The 21,826-nt window shown below is 35.5% G+C and overlaps 1 protein-coding gene across 11 annotated transcripts in view; it reads left to right on the forward strand.

The window, feature by feature from the left end:
- The window catches only part of LOC111057561 (potassium voltage-gated channel subfamily H member 6), a 288,140-nt gene that overhangs the window by 174,991 nt on the left and 91,323 nt on the right, over positions 1–21,826 (forward strand). Inside the window, exon 1 of one of the 11 annotated variants that reach the window (XM_039436936.1) lies at positions 997–1,467. The exons of the other annotated variants lie outside the window; for them this stretch is intronic. Coding sequence (XP_039292870.1) covers positions 1,162–1,467 — 306 coding nt within the window. The 5' untranslated portion in view covers positions 997–1,161. Of the gene's footprint in view, positions 1–996; positions 1,468–21,826 lie in introns of those variants that run through there. 11 annotated transcript variants of the gene reach the window in all.

Here is a 21,826-nt window from a genome sequence, read left to right on the forward strand (position 1 = left end):
ATGCATAAGAACTAAAACTTCTAAATATTGTTCATCAAAATCGAATTCTTTAAATATTTTTTTCAATTCCATTACTTACGCCTATCCATGGAGGTGAAATAGAATAATCTAGTGCTCATTAATCCAATGAAAAGATGGAGAATTAGTTACTAATCAAGATTAGAAAATCGATTTTCCAAATTTCCTAGATTTTCCAAAGGATGTAACTTACTGTGATTATTTTTTCTGTAACAAGCATCTACTCATATGATACTTCTTACAGGTACTGCTTTTCCACAATACAACATTATCATACTTCTCAAATCATTATATTATACCTCCCTAATCTACTCAACCAATGTTTCATAATATAAGTAGGCGTACTGCTTTACGCCCTAAAACGTCGTTCAGTATCACTGTAAACTGCACGAAAACTTTAATCACCGATTAACCTACGTTTTCTTGGCTTCACTTTCTTCACAGTAATTTTGTGCTTAATATGTATTTTCAACTTCTAAAGTCTTCAACTTCTTTAGCTGAAGCCTCTCTTTAGCTCAATGCTTTGATGAAACAACGCTATCAATTCGAACAATTCATTATCAATCATCTCAATTGATGATTCTCAATGGCATCAGTACAATTATCCCATTCCATTAACGGATTGAATATTCCAGTTGAGGTAGACTCACGAGATTAGAAGGACTCATTGTTTCCACGATAGGAGTATCCATATCACAGGTGGATTGTCACCTGGATAGTTGCCGTTAATGTTACATTTGAGTCGGAGATTTCATCCTCCACCAGTAATCTGTTCATGGTATCCGTGTGATCAGTTCCTCTCTGTTAGACACAATCAGGTGAGAGTGAGTATTGAGAATGAGTCATGCTAGTGGAAGAGATTCACAGGTGTACGGAGAGAAGAGCAGTAGGTAGCGAGCAGTAGTAGCCATGAGTGGGAGGGATTGTGGCTGTGGGAAGCGAGAAGTGGGGTGATGAGGGGGATGAGGCATGCGCAGTGGGGACAGACAGCCTGGCTGGAATAGCTGCAGTAGACCCTTGTGTTTAGAACGACGTGGTCTTGTGTGCTAGTGATTGAACAGACGGTGCCGTGGTAATAGTTGGAGACAAATGTCCTAATCTTGGGCGGTAATGTTGAAGAACGCGAGTCCTGGTTGAGTGGGCATGGAAGTGCCCATACTGCAGGTGGACGACAGTGGTCCGGATGATGCAGTGGGCAGCTGTGACAACTTGGAGGCAGGCGGTGGGGGAGGACGACGTCGCAGCTCCAGTCGCAGCAAGTACGAGTTCAAAGGCAGCCAGAGCCACCGCTGCTCGCTGGTGACCATTCGCGATGGTGACACGGGCCAAACCACCATCAAGTGGTCCAGTGTGCGGGAGAGTCGCCGCTCGTCTGTCTCCTGCACCAAGACCAATGGTGGCATTGCTGCCGCTCTCAAATCGTCGCCCTCCATCGACGACGAACCCAAGGTAACCCACCCAGTCAACCACCTGTTGTCCTGCCCTCTCGCAACTCCACCTCCAGGTTTCTGCTAGACTGTATGTTTACTTTGAATATCAGAGTAAACAATAAGTTTCTACACGCCTTGTTTATGGTTGCAATCTCAATAGTCGATTGAATTCATAAGTACTCTTTCACAAGCATTCAATACTGCAGATGTGGTCTTATCTCTATGAAAATTGAATAATAACAATAATGTTTATTTTCATAAGAGTTAATAAGTTAGCCCCTCTCTGAATATAGAGCATTCACAATGTATTTTAGAAAACAAAATAATGAATAACTACCTCATTCCTCCATGAAGTTATTACAAATATCCCGCTATCTATCACTAAGATAATGATTGAACTCGACCGCCCAACACTAAAGTGTTTCAAATTGAGATAAATCTGCTTCATTCAGTGGTAACAACAATATATTTCCATCCCTCTTCTCTAATTAGAATCATTGAGATCGAAACAATGACTTATTTATTTTTTCACTTGTTATAATTTACTCATGGTCAGGTGAGGTTACATCAGAAGGCTTTCAAAGTCGTGGGTTATAAAGAGAGAGCTGTCCATTCCCTGTGCATGGTGGTACAATTCCTTTATGATCAAAAGAATGAATTCGCACTTTTCGTGAACAACATTGATTCTCCACCTGTTGTTCTCCTCCCCCCACCTCCGAGTCAACCACTCGCCAACGGTGGCACTGTCTGTTTATCTTAGTAATTAGTGACAACCAGAGGTGACAAAAAATCTCCCTTTCACGCTAGAATAACTACAATAATTCTTATTATCAGAAGTATGGATTACAACTCTCTTGACCAGAATTGCCTCCACCTGTTGTTATTCCCTCTCTCATCATCAGCCAAATGAGCTCCAACTTTACATCTCATTAACTACGCCGCTATCAGTTTATGCTTGGGGTAAGAACAGAACAGTCAGATCGATAATTATATTTCAGCTTGCTAGCGTTCTTTTATTTCTATATCTATCATATCTAGATGACTTCAAGTGTTTTTATCATAGTACAATAATTGTATAGTAGCGTCGATCTTCACCACAACTCACGTGTTCTGTTCACACCTTACTCAAGTTTATAGTGGTAACAAGTACTTCTACTCCATACATGAGAATTATCAAAAATGAGTGTGATTTCAAACATATATAAATGATTGTTCCAATTTTTTAATTTTGAATGATCACTATCCAATCAACACATCAAATTCAAAGTATAGTTGAAAAATACGGGTGATATAATTGCTTTAGGAGTCAGAGCCTCTATCAAATCATGTATGTTTATTATTGTGGCATCAGGGAGGAACCAGGAATCAAGTTATTGTAATTAAAACTTTTCCTGTAATTGTATTTTGTTGAACAGGAGCTTGCAAAAGAGACAGTATTTTCCAATGATAAATGATGCCAATGATGCCAATAATAACAACGATTCAAGTGATTTTACAGATTCTCTATTGCAATTTTCACAATACAAAATATCAATGCGAACGGCAGAGAAATGGTATTGTTAGAGTGTAACCTACTTTCGTGGTGGTGGAGTCCTTTGTTGAATGATATTTGACATAACACAGGTTTTTTCACATTTTAAAATTAATTTCCATGTTTACAAGACAAGTTATTCGTTGCTACTCCAACTTTTGGAATCACTCCAAATGGTTCACGCCATTTTTCATTTTTTTTATCAAGGAAGTGTCCGATCAATTAATATCACGAGGTCCGCTAATAAAGCCATTCAACGTTCAGATTAATTCCATCATGAAAAGCCTAAAGCAACAACTTGACAAGTAGTTTGAAACCAAATTTCGTTTTTTGGATCAGTAATTCACGTTCAAATGTTGATGATCCAAAATAAATACAATCTAAGGTTGATGGGTTTGAGCTGTTGAATGTCTTGACCGTTTCTATGTTTTATGTGAAATTGTTTGTTAGTCAACTTACAATCAATCAAAATAATGTGGGAGTTATCAATTGGTTGTATCAAATCAAATAATATGATGATAATAATTTATCAGAGAATTAGAATATTTTCAAATATAACACGGAGTTTACTTGCAGTTTCTATTTCACGTAGATTTCGCTTTCTGGATTACGTTTGGAAAAGGAAGAATGAAGGAACATGAATTTGCGCCAAGGTGTACGTGAATATGACGTGGTTTCACCATATGGTGCACCAGGCCCGTGTTGCGGTATTGGAACAATGCTTCTGTTATAAATAGCAGTGAATGCCGAGAGGAAATCAAACCACAAATGTGTTCGCTCCATTGTCGAAGAATTCGTAGGTTCATTGGCCGCACAGAAACGTCAAATCTATAACGGTTTCTTGAAATATTATGTGATTTATATCCTGTAACGTCAAATTAAGGTCATCAAATTCACTAATAATTAAGAATTTTGTCAAACGGAAATGAATAATTCCACTATTATTTTTATAAATCATTTCATTTTAAGTGAAGAGTCTTGTTAAATTCTTTTTAATAAAATTTGCTCTAATTTTTCTCTCATTTGTTTGGAATTTATATTGCCATATTTTTATTGGGTAGCAATTTTAATATTTCCATCTCCCATTATGCCATAGATAATACTAAAATACACACTGAAGAATAATGCTAGCCTGAGCATCAGGGGCCTGTTTCATAAAAATTTAGAAGTCCTGTAATACAGAAACAGCTGATTTTATCGGCTATATTGAGCATGTAATTGGAATGGTGATTCTCCTGTATTACAGGACTTGTAAGTTTTATGAAACAGGGCCCTGGCTAAAATTTTACAAAACTATAGCTGCACCAACCCTTTTATATGGGTGTGAACCCTGGGTGCTGTCAGGGCCAGATGAAAGTAGACTACAATCATCTGAAATGAGATTTATCCGAAAAATCTATGGGTGCAGCCGAGAAGATCATTTAAGAAATATTGAGATAAGAAAACAACTTAATTTCTATTCTATAAATGGAAAGATATCTCAGAGTATATTTAAATGGTACTAGCATGTGAATAGGATGGAGGAAGAAGAAGATTCATATTTATATAATTCATATTTTTTCATGAACAGTACATTTCAAGCTACAATAATTTGATTAAACAAGGTTGGATGGAAATGGAGTGGCTGACAAAATGTACGGTATCAAGTAAGGGACAATAGCGATTCTCCGATAATGGCTCCCTGGTAGAATGAGAAATGGAGCTGATCAACTCCTAGATTGAATCTTATTATCAGTGTTAATTCCTTAATTGTCATCTCATTCGATGGTGAGCCAAACTTTACTTGCTTGTGATTCTGCAATTGACAGCCAATTAGCATCAGCTTAGAGCATGTTGTTTAGTGGTCTCCGCTCCATCATTTATAGGGTATATTATCCATAGTTCGTTTTTATCTTAACCACTAGGCGTTTTTACTCCGCCATATAAATATAATCTTTTTGGAGAACTCTAAAACTGGAACTGAAAAAAGGATAATTTTTTTCTATTTGTTATATTCGATGTTACTTGGTGAAGATTCCACATTACACTATTCCAATCGATGAAACCTACAAATTGGATTACATTGTATTACATTGTATTCCATATTACGTTATTCCCATTATTACACTTTTCTCTCTACATATACTTCTACATGTGTGCTCTCAATCTCCTATGGACGGCTGAAGATCATTCAACAATTGAATTGAAGCAGATCTTAATTTTGAAATCGCTAAATTATTATTCTGTAGATAACGTAAGCTTTTGGAATGAGAACGTTCAAGAACAAAACAAGCATTAAAGTTGAAAATTGTAATTCCATATTTTCCGGATACTTTTCTTAATATGATAGTATATTTAAGAGCAATATGATCAAAATATAAGAAAAATATTGGATTCAATTCTCTCAACATTCTTCATTTTTCGTGGCTTTGTAATGATGCACATTATGATCGAAATTTAAGATTTTATTATGATGCTTGAAATTTTAGTCTCAATCCTTTCAAAATGATCAAATCTCCGAGACTGTTTGAGTGCATCATAATCACCAAAATGACACAATGTTCAGCGTTGTCAGCTTTTAGATGAGGGTCTGTTTGCAGCTATACTTGCTGTCAGGTTGCGGTGTGGATCCTCTTTGATTACTCGCTTTTCCAGTGACCCACCATCAAGTGACTGACAACAGACCACAGCCACAGCTACCAAGCCTACTCAGCCAAATGAAATTCATTAGTTGATGAAATTTCACTGAGCAAAGGATGAGGGCAATAACAGCTCCAATTGACATTCCATTATGTTCCAAAATGTAATACAGTTGTATGGTTATTGAGATTCATGAAAGGCAACAGGTTTTATCGTTCATCTTAAAAACCAGGATATTCAACAACATTCCATGGATACTCACATTCCATGTTGAGGAGATGGATGTGTATGATCGATGTTCAATGTTTTGGAATGGGAGTGTTTTTGAGATTCCCAAAATAAATGGAACTATGCACATTCTGGAACAAAGGATTGGATTAGTAATTATGAGGTGAGAATGAAATGTGAACAGTTTGAAGTGTGATAGGAATATACTGCAATTATTAAGAATCCAGGTCATGTGCAAAGAATGGCTTTATTTATTTCTGGACTGAAAAGTGGACTCAAATCAGTTCAAGTGGATAGCATAACCTATAATTTTTATTCATTCATAACTCTACCTTCATTGTATTATCATTCATCCCATCATCATCACCTAGGCTTAAAATACTTCTAGAAAGTCGCCTTTGTAAAATAATAATAATAAAATGTCCTAAGAGCAACTTTTTTTTAACAATCCATGCTTATATAAGGTTTGAATGTTATAATTAAATATGAACTTCAAACATGTTCATTCAATATGAACTTCAGTTATCAAAATGGAGTCTATATCAAATTGTGAAGCGGAAATACAGATAACAATAGGGAAAGCAGTCGCAATTTCCTTTTATAATAATGTTCTTCCCCTTTTTGGGTGTGGATCTCGAAGCAAGCATAGAATAAAAGCATTTTTTGGGAGAAAGTGCTTTTCGTCATTGCATAATATTAAGTCTACGGATATGACGTGTAGTCCAATATTCACGGCATTGCCTCTGTCTCTTTAATGAACAAAGTTATTGCACCAAGTCCAAATACGCTAGCAACTTTTATACAAAGTTTCTTCGGCTGTTTTGCGGTTCTTTATCGTCCGTTTATGTTTCCAGCCAGAAACTCCTACTTGAGCTCTCCAACTGCGAGTCTCTCCACTGGATTTTGATAGCACAGTTCCTAGCATAATGTGTTTCGTCCCTTGTTGTTATACGCCTGGGAGTGAGACTGGTTCCAAAATTAGGCCATTCCGAATGGTTCGGAAACGTTTTGGAGAACTGGGAATCTCTACGAATATGGAAAGATGCCAAGAAACCGATGTTATTAATTGGTCTTACAGTTTGAATATGTGTGTGATACAAAATTACTCTTGTAAATGACACTAATTCCCATTCAAATTCCTCATATTTGGAAAAACGAACAATATAACGCCCTCATTATAGCACGTACAGGAACTATATTATGTTACTTCGATTTTCACTATAAAAGGCTAGGAATCTGTCTGACTTTAAGCAGCACAGGCATATTGAAGCAACAGAAAAATGCAGAAAACTTGCTTCAATCGTATTTTGAATGGCAATCGTTCGTTTCACAAACTTGATGCAATAACTGAACGCTATTGACTCCGCTCTTCCACATAGTACTCTCTACCTATTTTTTGTTTGTATTCCAACCGATAGCATCCCATCATAATATCGTTGAAGTTTCCCACAACTGAACTATCAATACTCTGCATTCACTGTATAAATTACTAGCAGGTAATCAGTACTCCGCAAGGGTCTGTTTAAAGCACAAATAGATTCAATTTATTTTATAGTTCCATGCTGATATTGGAAGTATTATTAACTGTTATAATTTACAAAGGCAAAACGATTTGATTGGGCTTCTATCTTACGTAAACTTTGCTTTGAGAGTTGAATGGATTTGTTTTATTTGCAAAAATGAAAATAGGCCTATAACCATCTTAAGACCATAAATCTTTGCGCAAGATTTCAAGTTCATCAGTTCAGTACTTCAGACCTTATGAACAATTTGTGATTGGTATTCAATTATAATAGTATACGTTATAATATCTGTTTATTCTGAGTCATGAAAATACATAGGAAAATACGGATACATGAGCGCATATTTGACCGAAAATAATACTTATAAGAAAATTTCAAAGAACTATAATTTTACTTCGCGTAATACAAATCTAATAGAATTGATATAAATTAAATTATGCCTTTCAAATATTGTGCTAGAAACATATTATTTCATTATTCTAAATTAAATACAATACATATTGTAGAATTATTAGAAAAAAATATTCAGCATTCTCAATGGAAGATCGTCTTATTTTGTTATTGAATAAGAAAACCCGAACCTCTCACAACTGAAAATATATTATAATATTGAGTTACTGGATTTGTCATAACACATTATGACCAATTTATTGGGCATCTCAAATAATGCTGTATCTCCCAATATAATTATGTATATGGTAAACTGAAATTAAAGTGAATATTTTTCATAATTATACTGTTGGTAGATGGTTGACCAAGGTGAATCATCGTCACTGGCGTAGATAAGCCACTCCCACAATAGGCAGTTAATATAGCATACCACTCATTGTGGGAGTGGCTTTTCTAGTCAGATGATCATATTTATAAGTCAATCCAATTATATAGTTCGCTCAATTTCATATATTCCACTGCTATTCAAGTCAGTTTTAGTTTATCGCAAATTTTACCGAAGGTACCTTGACAAGTTCGTGGTTGATTGGCATAACTTCGGGTCTGTATATCCAATATGGATAACTAACACAATATCATCTCCACAACTACTACATGAAGAGTTGAAGATCTAATTAATATGAATCAAGATCTACAACTATTATCCAATCCAACTAGAAAAAATGCAACTTTATAATATTATAGAAACTTACTATAAGACTAATATTGATCTATGTACTCAGTCCTTTTAATGCTCAATCGAAAAAAGTGTTCGTGTATTTGAAAACTATTGGTTGTGTTGGATATTTTGTTTGTAAGTGAATTAAAATAATGTGCAGCTCGGTTCAGTCGAGATTTCCCTCCAATCCAGAAAGCATGAATTAAACTTTATTTGCCTGTATTTGAGAGAGCGGTCTCTCCCATATATTTATCCTCCATATACAGTGATTTTCTCAACAGAAGTTTGACTCTACAGAATTGTACACATACCACCAGATATGTTCATCCCGACTGCCAATGTATGAGCTAATCAGGCCACAGCACAGTTAATGTATCTCGATCGATAGCAGACTCTGCATCTGCACTCAATCAAATTTGAATGACTCAAGTGAATTGTCCTAACAGAAATTAACACCAACTGCTTTTAATCAATGGAACTAGTGCTATTGTTCGGAAGATGTGGGGCTCGTGATCTGATAGAGACAACGGTTCCTTCTCATGAGCTTACTATGGACAATTTGATTTTCTCAGAACTAAACAATGTCTACCAATTTATCACAACAGAAAACGCGGTTTCTCAGTTGATGGTGGGTAGTAGTAGTAATTTACTCTTTTCAATCTAGGGTTCTCAGGATGCCACCGTGACCTCAATTCTACAGTATTAATTATCATTATTCAGTATCTCAATTGCAGCTAGCAAATGAAAACCATAGAATGAATAAGAACCTCCGTTAGCATCGTCAATTAACTTCCGCCTTCAGTAAAATCCCTCAATAGTATATTTTATTACTTCTACAATTTTCATGCTAATATTAAGATTAACAAGTAATATTTTATTAACTTCTGTGCTCAGTCATGAGAAATTGTATAAGGCCAATGAATTCATGAGAATCTTTGAGGCTCCATTCTGTTGACCAAGTGTGTAATTTTCAGAAGACGATGTTGTATAAAGTGAGAAAGCCATCTCAATATAAGACTGAGGGATCCGGAATGCACTATCATCTGAGGAAACTGTGTTTGTGAGCGAGCTGCTGAATACCACGATTCACTCACATAAGCTTTTTGCCACTATTCTCTGCGGAGTGTTTCATGAAAGCTCTGCTCTGCCCTGGCTCAACAACAGATCCCACACTGTCATTGATCTCTTTTTCAAATAATTGGAGACGTGTCAAAATATTTTCTCAAAATAATTTATGAATAGTTGCTGCGGTTGTCACAAAATGTTTTTATAACTTAACCAAATCTCATTTCAACTAATTCATCATTCCTCATCACCTTGTCAGAGCTGAAATTTTAGGAATATTGGTTTTTCATTCTGCTATTGGGATTGTATTTTGACGATTGGAATTGGAAAAGTTGTAGCTGAATTGAGTTTATTGCCGACTCATATTAATATTAGATACATAATAGATGCAGATGACTTGAGCATATTACTGAAAAGCAACAGTCAGTCGAATACGGAATTAGAAAGAAAATCTGCCCTTACTAAACTAGAAAGATGGCTATCTGCTAACGAGTTGATAATATGAGTACTAGAAAAACTGAAGAAATACCATTCAGAACAACAAGAGACCCTCAAGAACAACTTGAATGTCAACGATTACAAAATAGAATTCGTTAATGATATTAGAGTGATGGGAGTTGTAATAGACTCTGATCTTCCATGGAAACAGCATCACGAATACCTTGAAAACAAACTGAACTCAGCAGTTTTTGTTCTGAGAAATTTGAAATCTTCTGTGGACATTATTGGGGCTCCAACAAATAGTGTTTACTTCACTTTGCTCCACTCTCTTCTATGGCATTATTTTTTGAAGAAATTCATGCTGCGTAGCGGAGGTATTTAGATTGCAGAAGTGGGTTTTGAGAATCATGATGGGAGAATCAATTCGAACAAACTGTCGGCCTCATTTCAAAAATCTTGAAATTCGGCCACTCTCAAGCCTCTACATTTAAAGAACATTCAGCCTTCAATTATACAGTATACTAAACGTCAGGCTCGCTTCGCTCGCCATATCCGTCTAGCCAGGGGGCTCCACCCCCTGGACCCCCGACTGGATCGTCCGAAAATGAGATCAGCGGGGTCGCTTCGCTCGCCTGCATTTTTCATTTGAGCATGCTTCATTCCATCATAAAGTGAAAGTACTGAGAAAACGCAGAAAAACGTTGGAAAAACGCTGATTTTGGGCGTATCTTTGATGAAATATAAGAGTCACCTCATCAGAAAATGTTTAGACCCTAGCTAAACCTCTGTAACAAATTTGAACATTTTCTGTCTAATTTTGGGCGTATCTTTGGCGTTATTTCAAATTCATTCTAACACAACATTAATACACCCCAGCTGAGCTTCTGTAGTAAATTTGAACAATTTCTGTTCATTTGTTCTCGATAAAGCTGAGAAAGCGCAAAAAAACGCTGGAAAAACGCAGATTTTGGGCAGATTCAGTCAGTCAGTCAGTCAGTGAGTGAGTGCCATTTCCCTTTTATATATAATATATACAGTATAGATTAATTATATTGCATATTGTATGCATTCGATCTAAATTCAATAGATTTCAGTAGCATTCAGTAACATTCAGTAGAAGCTCGACTACCGAGCCGAACGAACGTCTTTTTGGCTTCTCTTTTATCGTAAAAGATAAGTATTTCTAATAGCTAGTCATTCGTTTGGTTTTACAAATTCGTTTGCTAGAATGCAAAGATGTGCGTGCTTGAATTGTGATAATAGTGTTACTGAGGAATAGCTATCGCTTCGCTGTTCAGACTGCAAGTGTTTATTTTACTACGGCTGTACTGGTATAAGTGGAACAAATTTCAAAAAGTTATCCGAAGAAAATCGACTAAAGTGGAGGTGTGCGGTTTGTAAGTGAAGTGTTAAACGAGTTCTCGAGAAAATGGAAAAGGCTTCTGACTTCCCTGAACAACTATTATCAGAAATTAAAAATCTAATTCGAGAGGAAATCAAAAGTAGTGTGAATCATGTAGTACAATCTCTTAAAGATGAACTTAATACGATTAATGATAATATGAAAGAATTCGGAAAATCAGTGGAAATGTTTTCGTCAAAAATTTATGACTATAGTAAAGCCATGGAAACTTTAAATAATGAACATCTTGAATTGAAAAAGAATAATGCTTCACTTCAGATGAAACTAAGTGACATGAAATCGAGAGTCTGTGAATTGGAGCAATACTCGCGAAGCAACAATATCGAAATTCATGGTTTTCCTTCAACAAACAATGTAAATATTCATGGAATCATCGCATCAACAGCTAAAGCTTTTAAAATCTGCCACCAACAAACAGATATTAACGCCGCTCATCGACTTCCAACAGGAAATAAAGAAATTCCTTCCTTAATTGTATCATTTCGCACTAGAGAAATAAAGAATAATTGAATAAAGTGTTTTAAAGTTTTTCGTGAGGAAGATAAATTTTCGTGAGGAAGTGAAAAAATCTAAAAGCTAATATTCGAACCATCAACATAAATAGAAATCTCCCAGATAAACCAGTTTACTTAAATGAAAATTTATCTCCCTACTATAAGAAGCTCCTACTACGAGGCAAAACAGTTCACTATGAAGAAGAATTTCAAATTTGCATGGTCAAGAGATGGAAAGGTTTACATACGGAAGCAGGAAAATACTAGAGCACTAAGAATTCGGACCGTGAATGATCTTCTCGAAATTGGTAATGGCGATTAAACTCTGAAAAACTAATAGTCTTCAGAGGACCGGGTTGAATAGGACTTTTCCGGAGCTTTTAAAATAAGATTATTTTATTTTAGTATGAACTCTTTCAACGAGTTATGAAACATTCTGAGTGATGACGTTTCTAAGGCGGGGGAAATTGATGATGTGAGTTTCGATTTAATCACTGATAAAGAAACAAGTCCAGTTAACTATATGAACATTTTTCAAATGAGCATTCGTAGTATTTATAAGAACTTTAATGAATTCATAGTGTGTCTTAATAATTTCAAAGTGTTATTCGATATAATAATTCTAACTGAAACTTGGTATTCTGGCGATAAGCCTATTAATTTTTATATAGATGGCTACAATTTGTTAAACCAGCCCAGTAAACTTAATAAATGCGATAGTCTTTGCATGTATATTAACAAAAAATATAATTTCACAGTTTTAGATTGTGAGTTGATAGAAGCTAACGCGCATGAGTGTTATTGTTGAACTGGGTAATGATTTGATAATACAAGTTATCGCAGTCTATAGGTCTCCGAACAGCAACACAGATCATTTTATCCGAGTGTTATCTTGAATATCTTTCGAATAATCGTAATGTTGCTTTTGCAGGTGATATTAATATCGATATTTTGAGCACTGATCGCTGTACATTCCAGTATCTGAATGTTATTAATGGAAATGGTTTTAATTCTTTAATTAACATTCCGACTGGAAAGGTGGATAATAGTCAGTCTTTAATTGATCATATATTTTTCAGGGATTCTACACATTCTATCGAACCGAAAATAGCTAATGTCTTTAAATTAAATATCACTGATCACTTTGCTACCACTCTTCCTATAAATCTAAACAGTAAATTGCCTCACACTCCCGTCACACAGACAAATATAATTACTATGATTGATTTTAACAAACTTAAATCATACCTACTGAAACCATGGATCACGCTGGGCTTGATGGAGTCTATTAATGAAAGAGATAAAATTGCCAAGCAACTAAAAAAAGGACCTTTCAATACTAACTAGAAAAATAAATTCAGGACATATTGGAACCTACTGAATAATCGTATAAATCGTACTGTAAAAAGGATGATTTTTGTAAATGTTGGTAAAACTTATGCTGATAGGATGCTTATACCTAAATATACCAGCCAGTCCGCTTATGAATTCAAATATAAGAAAAATAACTCGAGATTGACCGACTCTTTTGTCGTGCAACCGGTAAATGAAATTCAATTAGAAAATGCCATTCTCAGTCTGAAAAATAATACATGTTCAGGTATTGATGGTATAAATAGTAAAAATTTAAAAATAGTAGCCGATTTCATTGCCTTTCCTCTCACATCAATATTATAAATAAATGTTTTCGCGAGGAAGTTTTTCCACAATTGTTCAAGGTCGCAAAATCAAACCTCTATTCAAATCAGGTGATAGAAAACTCACTGAGAACTATAGACCAATCAGTTAGCTTAGTTTATTAACGAAAATAATGGAAAAAGTAATAAAATTTCAAATTATTGAATTCTTTGACTTACATGGGATAATAGAAGACCACTAATTTGAATTCCAAAAAAATAAATGTACTGATGATGCTCTAATCCATTTTTTGAATTCTGTGGCAGATTTGTTAAATAAGGGAAAGAAAACACTTGCGGTTTTCCTTGTTCTAGCCAAGGCTTTCGATACTGTGGCTCACAACCAACTACTAAATAAACTGGATCGAGCAGGAATCAGAGGTACAACTCTGAGTTTGTCCAGAGCTACCTTGCTCATAGATCGATCACAAATTCTCACTCTTGATGACTGTGTGAGTGATCTGCCTCTCTCCGGTTACGGTCTCCCTCAGGGAACAGTCTTATCACCAATCTTATTCCTTCTTTATGTAAATGAGATACTCAGATTAGACCTGAATGTAGGTGTGGTATTCTCATTTGCTGACGATACTGTGCTGTTGTTTGGAGAGAGCACCTGGCAGAGAGTCTATGGAGCCGCCTCTAGAGGCATCTCCACTCTGAAGAAATGGTTAGATGTTAACTCCCTGAGCTTAAATATTGAAAAAAAATATATCGCCTTCTCAAGAAATATCTCTGGACATGAAGAGACAGATTGTACACTTAAATTGCATTTAAATTGAAATTTATTTTATGATGCTTTCTGTAGATGTCCTGAGATTGAAAGGACTAGTCAAATAAAATATTTGGACTCGAGGAGGGATTCAAGTGGAGAAGGCATATTGAATACCTATGCCATAAACTAAGGTTTGTTTCCTATAATTTTTATGAGTTGAGGTCGATACTTGATTTATCAGAGTTGAGAATGCTTTATTTTGCAATTGTACAATCTCTGTTAAATTATGTCTTGGAGGTTTGGGGAGGTATTTATGACACTCTTTTGTTACCACTATTCATTATGCAGAAAATGATCATAAAAACCATATTAAATAAACCCATATTTTTCCCTTGAAAAATTGAATTCAGTGAACTGAGAGTCATGCCAATCCGTCAACTCTATGTGCTTAGCATGTTTAAACATTTCAATAAACATAGAAGTTCATTTTCAAGAATCAATGTAACTCATAGAACAAGATACAATCTACATAGATATGCTTCTTATGATCCTAATTTAACGGTCATTCGTAAGAAGCTAGTATACATCGCTCCAAAGATTGTAAACTGCATCCCGAACGAGCTCATCGGTGTACCTATTAAGTTTGTTCCAATAATATTTTATGAGTTCTAAATTTTTTCAGCTTTTAAACTATCCATTAATGTCAGGATTAATTCACAATTGATAGCATTTATTTTAAATATACTTACCATTGTTTGAATAAAAAGATTCCATTTTAAATTATTAGTTTAAGATTTAGAAACAGTTAAGTCTCTACTCCTACTGGCGAACAAGTGTTTCACTTATGCCAGTAGTTCTTCACCTCCAGCCGTATTTTTCAGATAGTTGATATAGATATTTGAAATAATAATTATTGTTTTTTCTGATTGTCACATCTTTGTACTGTTTTCTGGTGAAGTAAATTGAATTGAATTGGAATTATCAATTAATTGTATTGCATATTGTATACATTCAATCTAAATTCTCAAATGATCCTTCCATTACCATAATCTTGAAGTAGAAGAATAACATCAGTTAATGAAGAAGAATAACATCAATTGGCTTTTTCCTTTAGGGCTAATCTAGAATATAAATAAGAATAGAAATCTAAGTATTCTTTTTAAAATTATTTAGTCACAACATTTTTCGGATATATGATACCATTATCAAGTGATTAGAAAATAAACTTTATTATGATTTTCCAATCACTTGATAATGACAACATAATATATAGCCGAAACATGTTGTGACTGAATAATGTTAAAAAGGGTACTTAGATTGTTATTTATATCTACATTATTGATTTTTACTTTTGGTAGAGCATAAATAACGATCGAACTGTTGAACCGGAAATAGAATTCAGAATTGAAAGTACTGTATTTTGGAGATTGTTGGGCCTAAATGTTGAGAATATTTTCAATTCTATTGAACATGTATCATGGTTTCAGAGAAATGAGAATTCTATAGAAAATCTATTCGAGGATAGACATTTTCTCCTTCAAACTGCAAATCCGTTGCTACAAATTGTTGACACCCTATAGAGGAGACTGGGAGAGCTTCTTCATAGAGCTTTGTAAATGTCACGCTTTATTAAAGCGTCAGTGCTGTCTCCAATGACAAATCTTGGACACCAGCAATTTGTTATCATCTCTTCATAGAACTGCTCTGATTCCATCTACCACTGTATAATTCATGAATCTAGCTTTTCATTAACAAAGAAGCTCCTTTCCTAGTAATCGCTTGCGCTTGTCTTTTCCTAGATGATAAATCAGTTTTTTTGAAACTAATTCAACATTCAGCTCATATTTCATGAGATTCGATTGTTCATAATGTACAGTCTTCCTCTACAATCTGCATCGTTTCTTGTGATATTTTGAGAGACAATTTAGGTCGGGGAAAGAGTTTCTCCAAGAATTTCAATTTCACCTGTTCAAATGATGGTCCTCATCATATAATAATATATTATTGGACTAAACAAACTGTACGAATGTTTTGGCTGATTGACAGGCAAATTATAAGGAAATTGGAAGCGTATCGCGGCAAACTCAATTACTGGAGTAGCCAGCCGCTCTTCATGGTTTATTTGTCATTATCGATTTGCCGTCGACCAAAGCTAGTCACGTGACAGGCCAATTATCTGTTTTCAGGAGACATCGTCGTGATACAATCTGTAAAAAAGTTAGGTCCTTCTAATTAGGCTCTCCTTCATTGTATGTTGTCAGCTGACTGATTAGGTGGAAATTCCCAAAAATTGTTATTCCTATGAGTTGAAACCATAATATTATGTAATGCTAAATGAGAATTACGTTATCAAGTGAGAGGAATGATAAGACATCATTGTTGCCAAGTTTCTTTTTCAACAACCTTCTAAAGTAGATAGATGTGATTCAAGTCATATCGGTATTATCTGATATAAATATATTAGTTGTGGTGCAATTTAGTGGTTATATTATGAAGAGATGATAACCAATAATGTTGACACACTTTCTGAAATGATATTTTTGTCAAATGATTCTTGACGTCATCAATCCCTAGTGGAAAATCCCTGTAAAACTAAAATCTGTATTTGATTTGTTCGAAGATTTTTTTCAGAGATAGAAAAAGTGTACTGTATTGGAATTCACATGAGCACAGGCCTCATTGTTCCATTCAAGGCTGGTCGAACAATAGAGCTGCAATGAAATAATTTTCTTTGACACAGAGGTCTTCCAATTCGATTTCCGAGGGAATTCCATTCATTTCTCTTATCAATTCATTTGAACTAACTCATTGTTGACGCGTTCTTTGGTTGAAAGAAACTGAATATCAGTTTGAAACAAATTCGTATGATGGTCATGTTTTTCCCTACTAGCTCCTATTTCACTGAAAAGGTTTTTCATGGATATTCTTTTTTTCATAGGTCAGCATAGCTCGTTTAATCGATTTGATAGTTTAGGAAAGCTATCAAATCCCTTCTTATATTTGATGCGGAAGATTTATGAAGATTTCAACAGTCATACCGGATTACTTTCTAAACTAAGATGACTGGACGAATTCTCAAGCATTTGTTTTTTTCTAATAGAACAATGAGCCGTATTATCAATTTCTGTGATACAGGAGATCCAGATAAATGTAATCCACTGCACTGTATACCTCACAACTATTACAAAACTAATGGGTAAAAAATTATCAATGGTCAAGAACAACTAATAGGCTAAATGATACTCTCAAGCCGTGTCCACACTGAACAAATGTTCGACATACATGTTCGCCAAACATGTTTGTTGAGGAGCTCAAGGACAAACATTTTAAAACGTTTGGACAATCATTGTTTGTCAAACAAAAAATTACTGTTTTTCCAAACATTTTCAGAGTTTACAGCTGTAAAACATAAAACTTGTTCTTCTCAATTACAAATATTTTGTTTGATGACGCGTCCACACCACACAGGCCACGGGCAAACATTGTTTATAAATCATAATAAATTTTGCCCAAACTTTTTCAACAGACATGTTTGTCGAACATTTGTTCAGTGTGGACACGGCTTTCGGAATAAATTTATTTGTCAAGGCATATCAGAAGATCTTGATGAATCTACTGTATTCTGAATTCTGAGAGTAGTTTTAAAAGTGGATGAATAATGGAACTAGTGCTGCAATGTCTATGGGGAAACTTGCCACCTGTAGCTCCAATTTAGTTGTGCCGATAAACTATCATTGCCACTTCAACCGTCAACTCAATAATCACTTATTCAAATCATGAATATATTGTCCCTGTCATCACATTCCTTCCCATTACTTTCCTTCACAGGAGAGACTAGTTTTGAAAACTTTTCTAGAATGTAATAACAGTTCAAATACTTGCGGCAGTGAATTACTAGTTTCATTTGAAGTTTTCATAGTTATCAATGGACGAGCCTGCTTATTATAATCATGATTTCTCTTTGATCATTTTTTGGGTTACTGTTAGTTTTTAAGACATGAGCGTGACAATCTTCGCCTTGAGTTCCCAGTTGATACATTCAATAACTACTACTGAATATTGAACAATCTAGTGTAATTGGTTCTCATGATTGTCAGATAAATAGAATGAATTTTTCTATAAAATCGAGTCTGATTGATAAAGTACAACTCTGAGATACACGTGAATATATATACGCGTATATATATCTCGGCCATTCTAGTAAGTTTAACAATACATAAACGGAAAATTATCCTGTGTACGAGTGAGTTGATGCAGATGTGATGATGAGATAGCAGTATGATGAAATACAGATGTGTATGAAAGAACACAGATCGTTCTCCAGATTGAGCAAGCACGTTTTGGAAAAAATACATGGACAGAGATTAAGGATGACTGTGTAGATTACGAGTTGCTTCTGTGAAAAGAACACAGTCCTATATACACATGAAGCTACTCGATTTTGGTAACAGAACTTCACTAACTCAATTTCTACCTAGCCATCGCACGAGGATCAGATTGTAGGCAGTGGCTCAGGATGTTTATCAAGTTTGACAGTCGTGTATGTTGTGACATGTGACACTATCAGTGGTCTGAGCGAGTCCAGCGCAAAAGAGCGCCCAGAACAGCAGCTGACTCTATCGATCTGGATACTGAGTGGTTGCCATGACAACGGAGGCGGGTTATTCCCTATGCCTCCGCCGCGGAGTTCATTCATACCTGACTCATTTCGTCGTAACTCTACACCCTGCTTTTTTGCCATTCTTCTCATCAGAGTCACTTCAACTCTCGAAAACACTACGAAATACAATACTGTACCTTCTGTAAAAAGGATTCGATCCCATTGCACCAACCAACAGGCTTTTTCCCACATGATACCAAAGCGCGCTCGGGAGTTCAACGTTTTCAACAACATGTAAACCTAGTGCGCATGCCTGTGTGTATTTTTTAATGAGGGTGAGTCACCAATATGTCGACGTCTAGGCTATTATTTTCCTCTCCACTAGTTCAACAGGTGGCGTTGTATTCTTGCTATCTGCTTGACATACTTTCCCCCTTTGAATCACGTCTGGGTATTTACTTAGAAATTCAAACAGCAGATTTGGATTAAATAATTCTTCTCTACAGAACTCTCAAATGTCTCCATTTTCTGTCTATTAAATGGAAAATTTTCATATTCCAGATTGAGGATCATTAGAATAAGATTGTTTGGTCAGCAAAAGTATATTATTGAGGGAAACTCTAATTTAGATGAGGAGTTCCCGTTCAGGAATGATTCTGAATTTCAGTTTCGTGTTTCAAAACCCGATTGTTCAGACAATATATCTGGGAATAAAATTCTTACACCTTTCAACTTCTGTGAATACACTCGTATTCTAATTCTACACACGGGTGGCCAACCCCCCCCCCCCCACTCACCACAAGCTCAAAGACGCACCTTCTCCAAAAATTGAGAAAAACTTCAATTTCCACCCCCTCCTCATGAATTGGAAACCCAGAAGAATGTCGTCAGTAGTCATTTTATACACTACTGGCCTTTTTTGGGACCCCTAAGATTTGATTTTCAGTGAGAGCAATCAATTTTTCCTTGAAACCAGTTACACGAGGAATGTGAAGGTAATTTCCGATTTTTCTGATCACGAGTCTGATATAATAATAGCGAAACATGAACAGCTGCAGCACCATATAATGCGATTGACAGCCAATTTGATAAGACCTGCCATGCAACAAAGTCCAGTCTGTCCAGTCTGTACATTACTCAATGATGGAAGCCCAGTAATTCAAACCAGAGGCGTAAATAAGATAAGGTGTGGACCAGGGGAAATGGAAAAGTTAATAATATAGTGCTGATGTAAAAATAAGAAAGATAATCGAGAAATTTTCATGGCAGAGGTGTTCTACAGCAATTGTTAGACTGCTAAAGCTTTAACTGGATGACGCTCCTGAGAATAATGTAGGCAATTTATGAAGTTTTTATCTCATACAATTCCACTTTAGTGATTCAATTGCCAATCAAACGGAATCGCTATATTTGTAGTTTTTATAATCTTACCTTCATTACTTTCTTTCGCATATTGGAGTAAACCTGGATAGCAGCCGACTGATAAAAGGCTAGTAGTCTGCCTTGAGGTGTTCTTTACGCTTGGTTAATCACAAACTTAATTAAACTTCGTTTGAAACTCTTGAAAGTCGCCTTCACTGATGAGTGGGGCATGGACGTAATCAAACGCTCTTGAAACATATTGGATGCCGTACTTTATAAAGAGCAGGAAAACTAATGACTGAAAGTCCTACACATGAAGAGTTCCAGTATTACATGCTGATCACATGAAACCTTTCTGAACTTATCAGTCATGGAAATATCACGAGAAAATTACTGGACACCAATTTCTCCCGGATATAGTTCCCTTAAAATCTCAATTGAAGCCAAAATATATTTCACGTTCCAACTGAATTTTCCATTTTTTCGCTAATCATTAATTCTACATTGTTAAAAGACGATCTGGCAACATAGTGAAGCGAGATAGAGATAGCGCTATCTGCTTCAAGGATGAATCAGCTTCAAAATATTCCAGATTGCTTTTGAGTACTAGAGTCTAGATGCTCAGAATAGTATATTACGCTACAAGCACAGAAAGTTAGTGTTTACGGTATGAGGATAGTTATCCGAATACCGTAAACACCTTTCTGAGAGAGTCGCGTACGATATTTTCGCCACACTACAGGTATAGCTGACGCCAAAAAGTTAGGCGGTTTCGTGGGTCTCTTGTGCGTTCCAACAGCTGATGTTGTCATCTAGCTTGGCTTAGGTGATGATTTTTAAATCAAAAGAGACAATAAATAGATGCATTGTATCAGCTGTGAGTAGGTTACACCGTCTCTTTTACCTTTCCATGTTAGTGGAAAACTAACATGTCAGCTGTGAGTAGGTTACACCTTCTCTTTCACCTTTCCATGTTAGTTAGTTCCATGTTAGCGGCCGGGAAGAGTACCCTTTCCGGCCTTAGCCGGAAAGAAACCTGTTTCTTTCGTCAGACAAGAGTCGTCTGCAAATAATGTCTTCCAGATCTACGTAGGGACTGGAAAACAGCTGCTTTTTGTGCAGTGTGGCGAAAAGATTATAATCTAGCATTGAAGACAATCGAAATCTTATTCCTTAACCTTTTGAAATTTCCATTTTTTATTATAGTAAATAATCATGAAAAATTTGCTGAAATCAGAGCAGGAGACAATAGGAAGCAGAGCAGAATAGCAATTTTCGTGCCAATAAAAAATAATCCTATTATTCTATTCACAAATAGCAGTTCTCTACAATAGTTTCCAAGTTCATTAGTACATGCTGGTTGTAGGGCTTTGCTCTACATAGAAATGTTTGCTAGCTAGAAATAGTTTCTGTATTAGCTCATTACATTTAACTGATTTCCATGATCCTCTTCAATAATATAGTCTTGTTAGTTTTGATCTTTATGATTTTCTGAATTTTTAATTCGTAATAGTAAGCAATCTCCATTTGACTGTGAATGTAAATGTGTGTTAGTAAATGGTGATAGTGATGCTTCTCATATTCTATAAGGTATTT

Source organism: Nilaparvata lugens, chromosome 1 (assembly GCF_014356525.2).
Source record: "Nilaparvata lugens isolate BPH chromosome 1, ASM1435652v1, whole genome shotgun sequence".
Taxonomy (NCBI): Eukaryota; Metazoa; Arthropoda; class Insecta; order Hemiptera; family Delphacidae; genus Nilaparvata; species Nilaparvata lugens.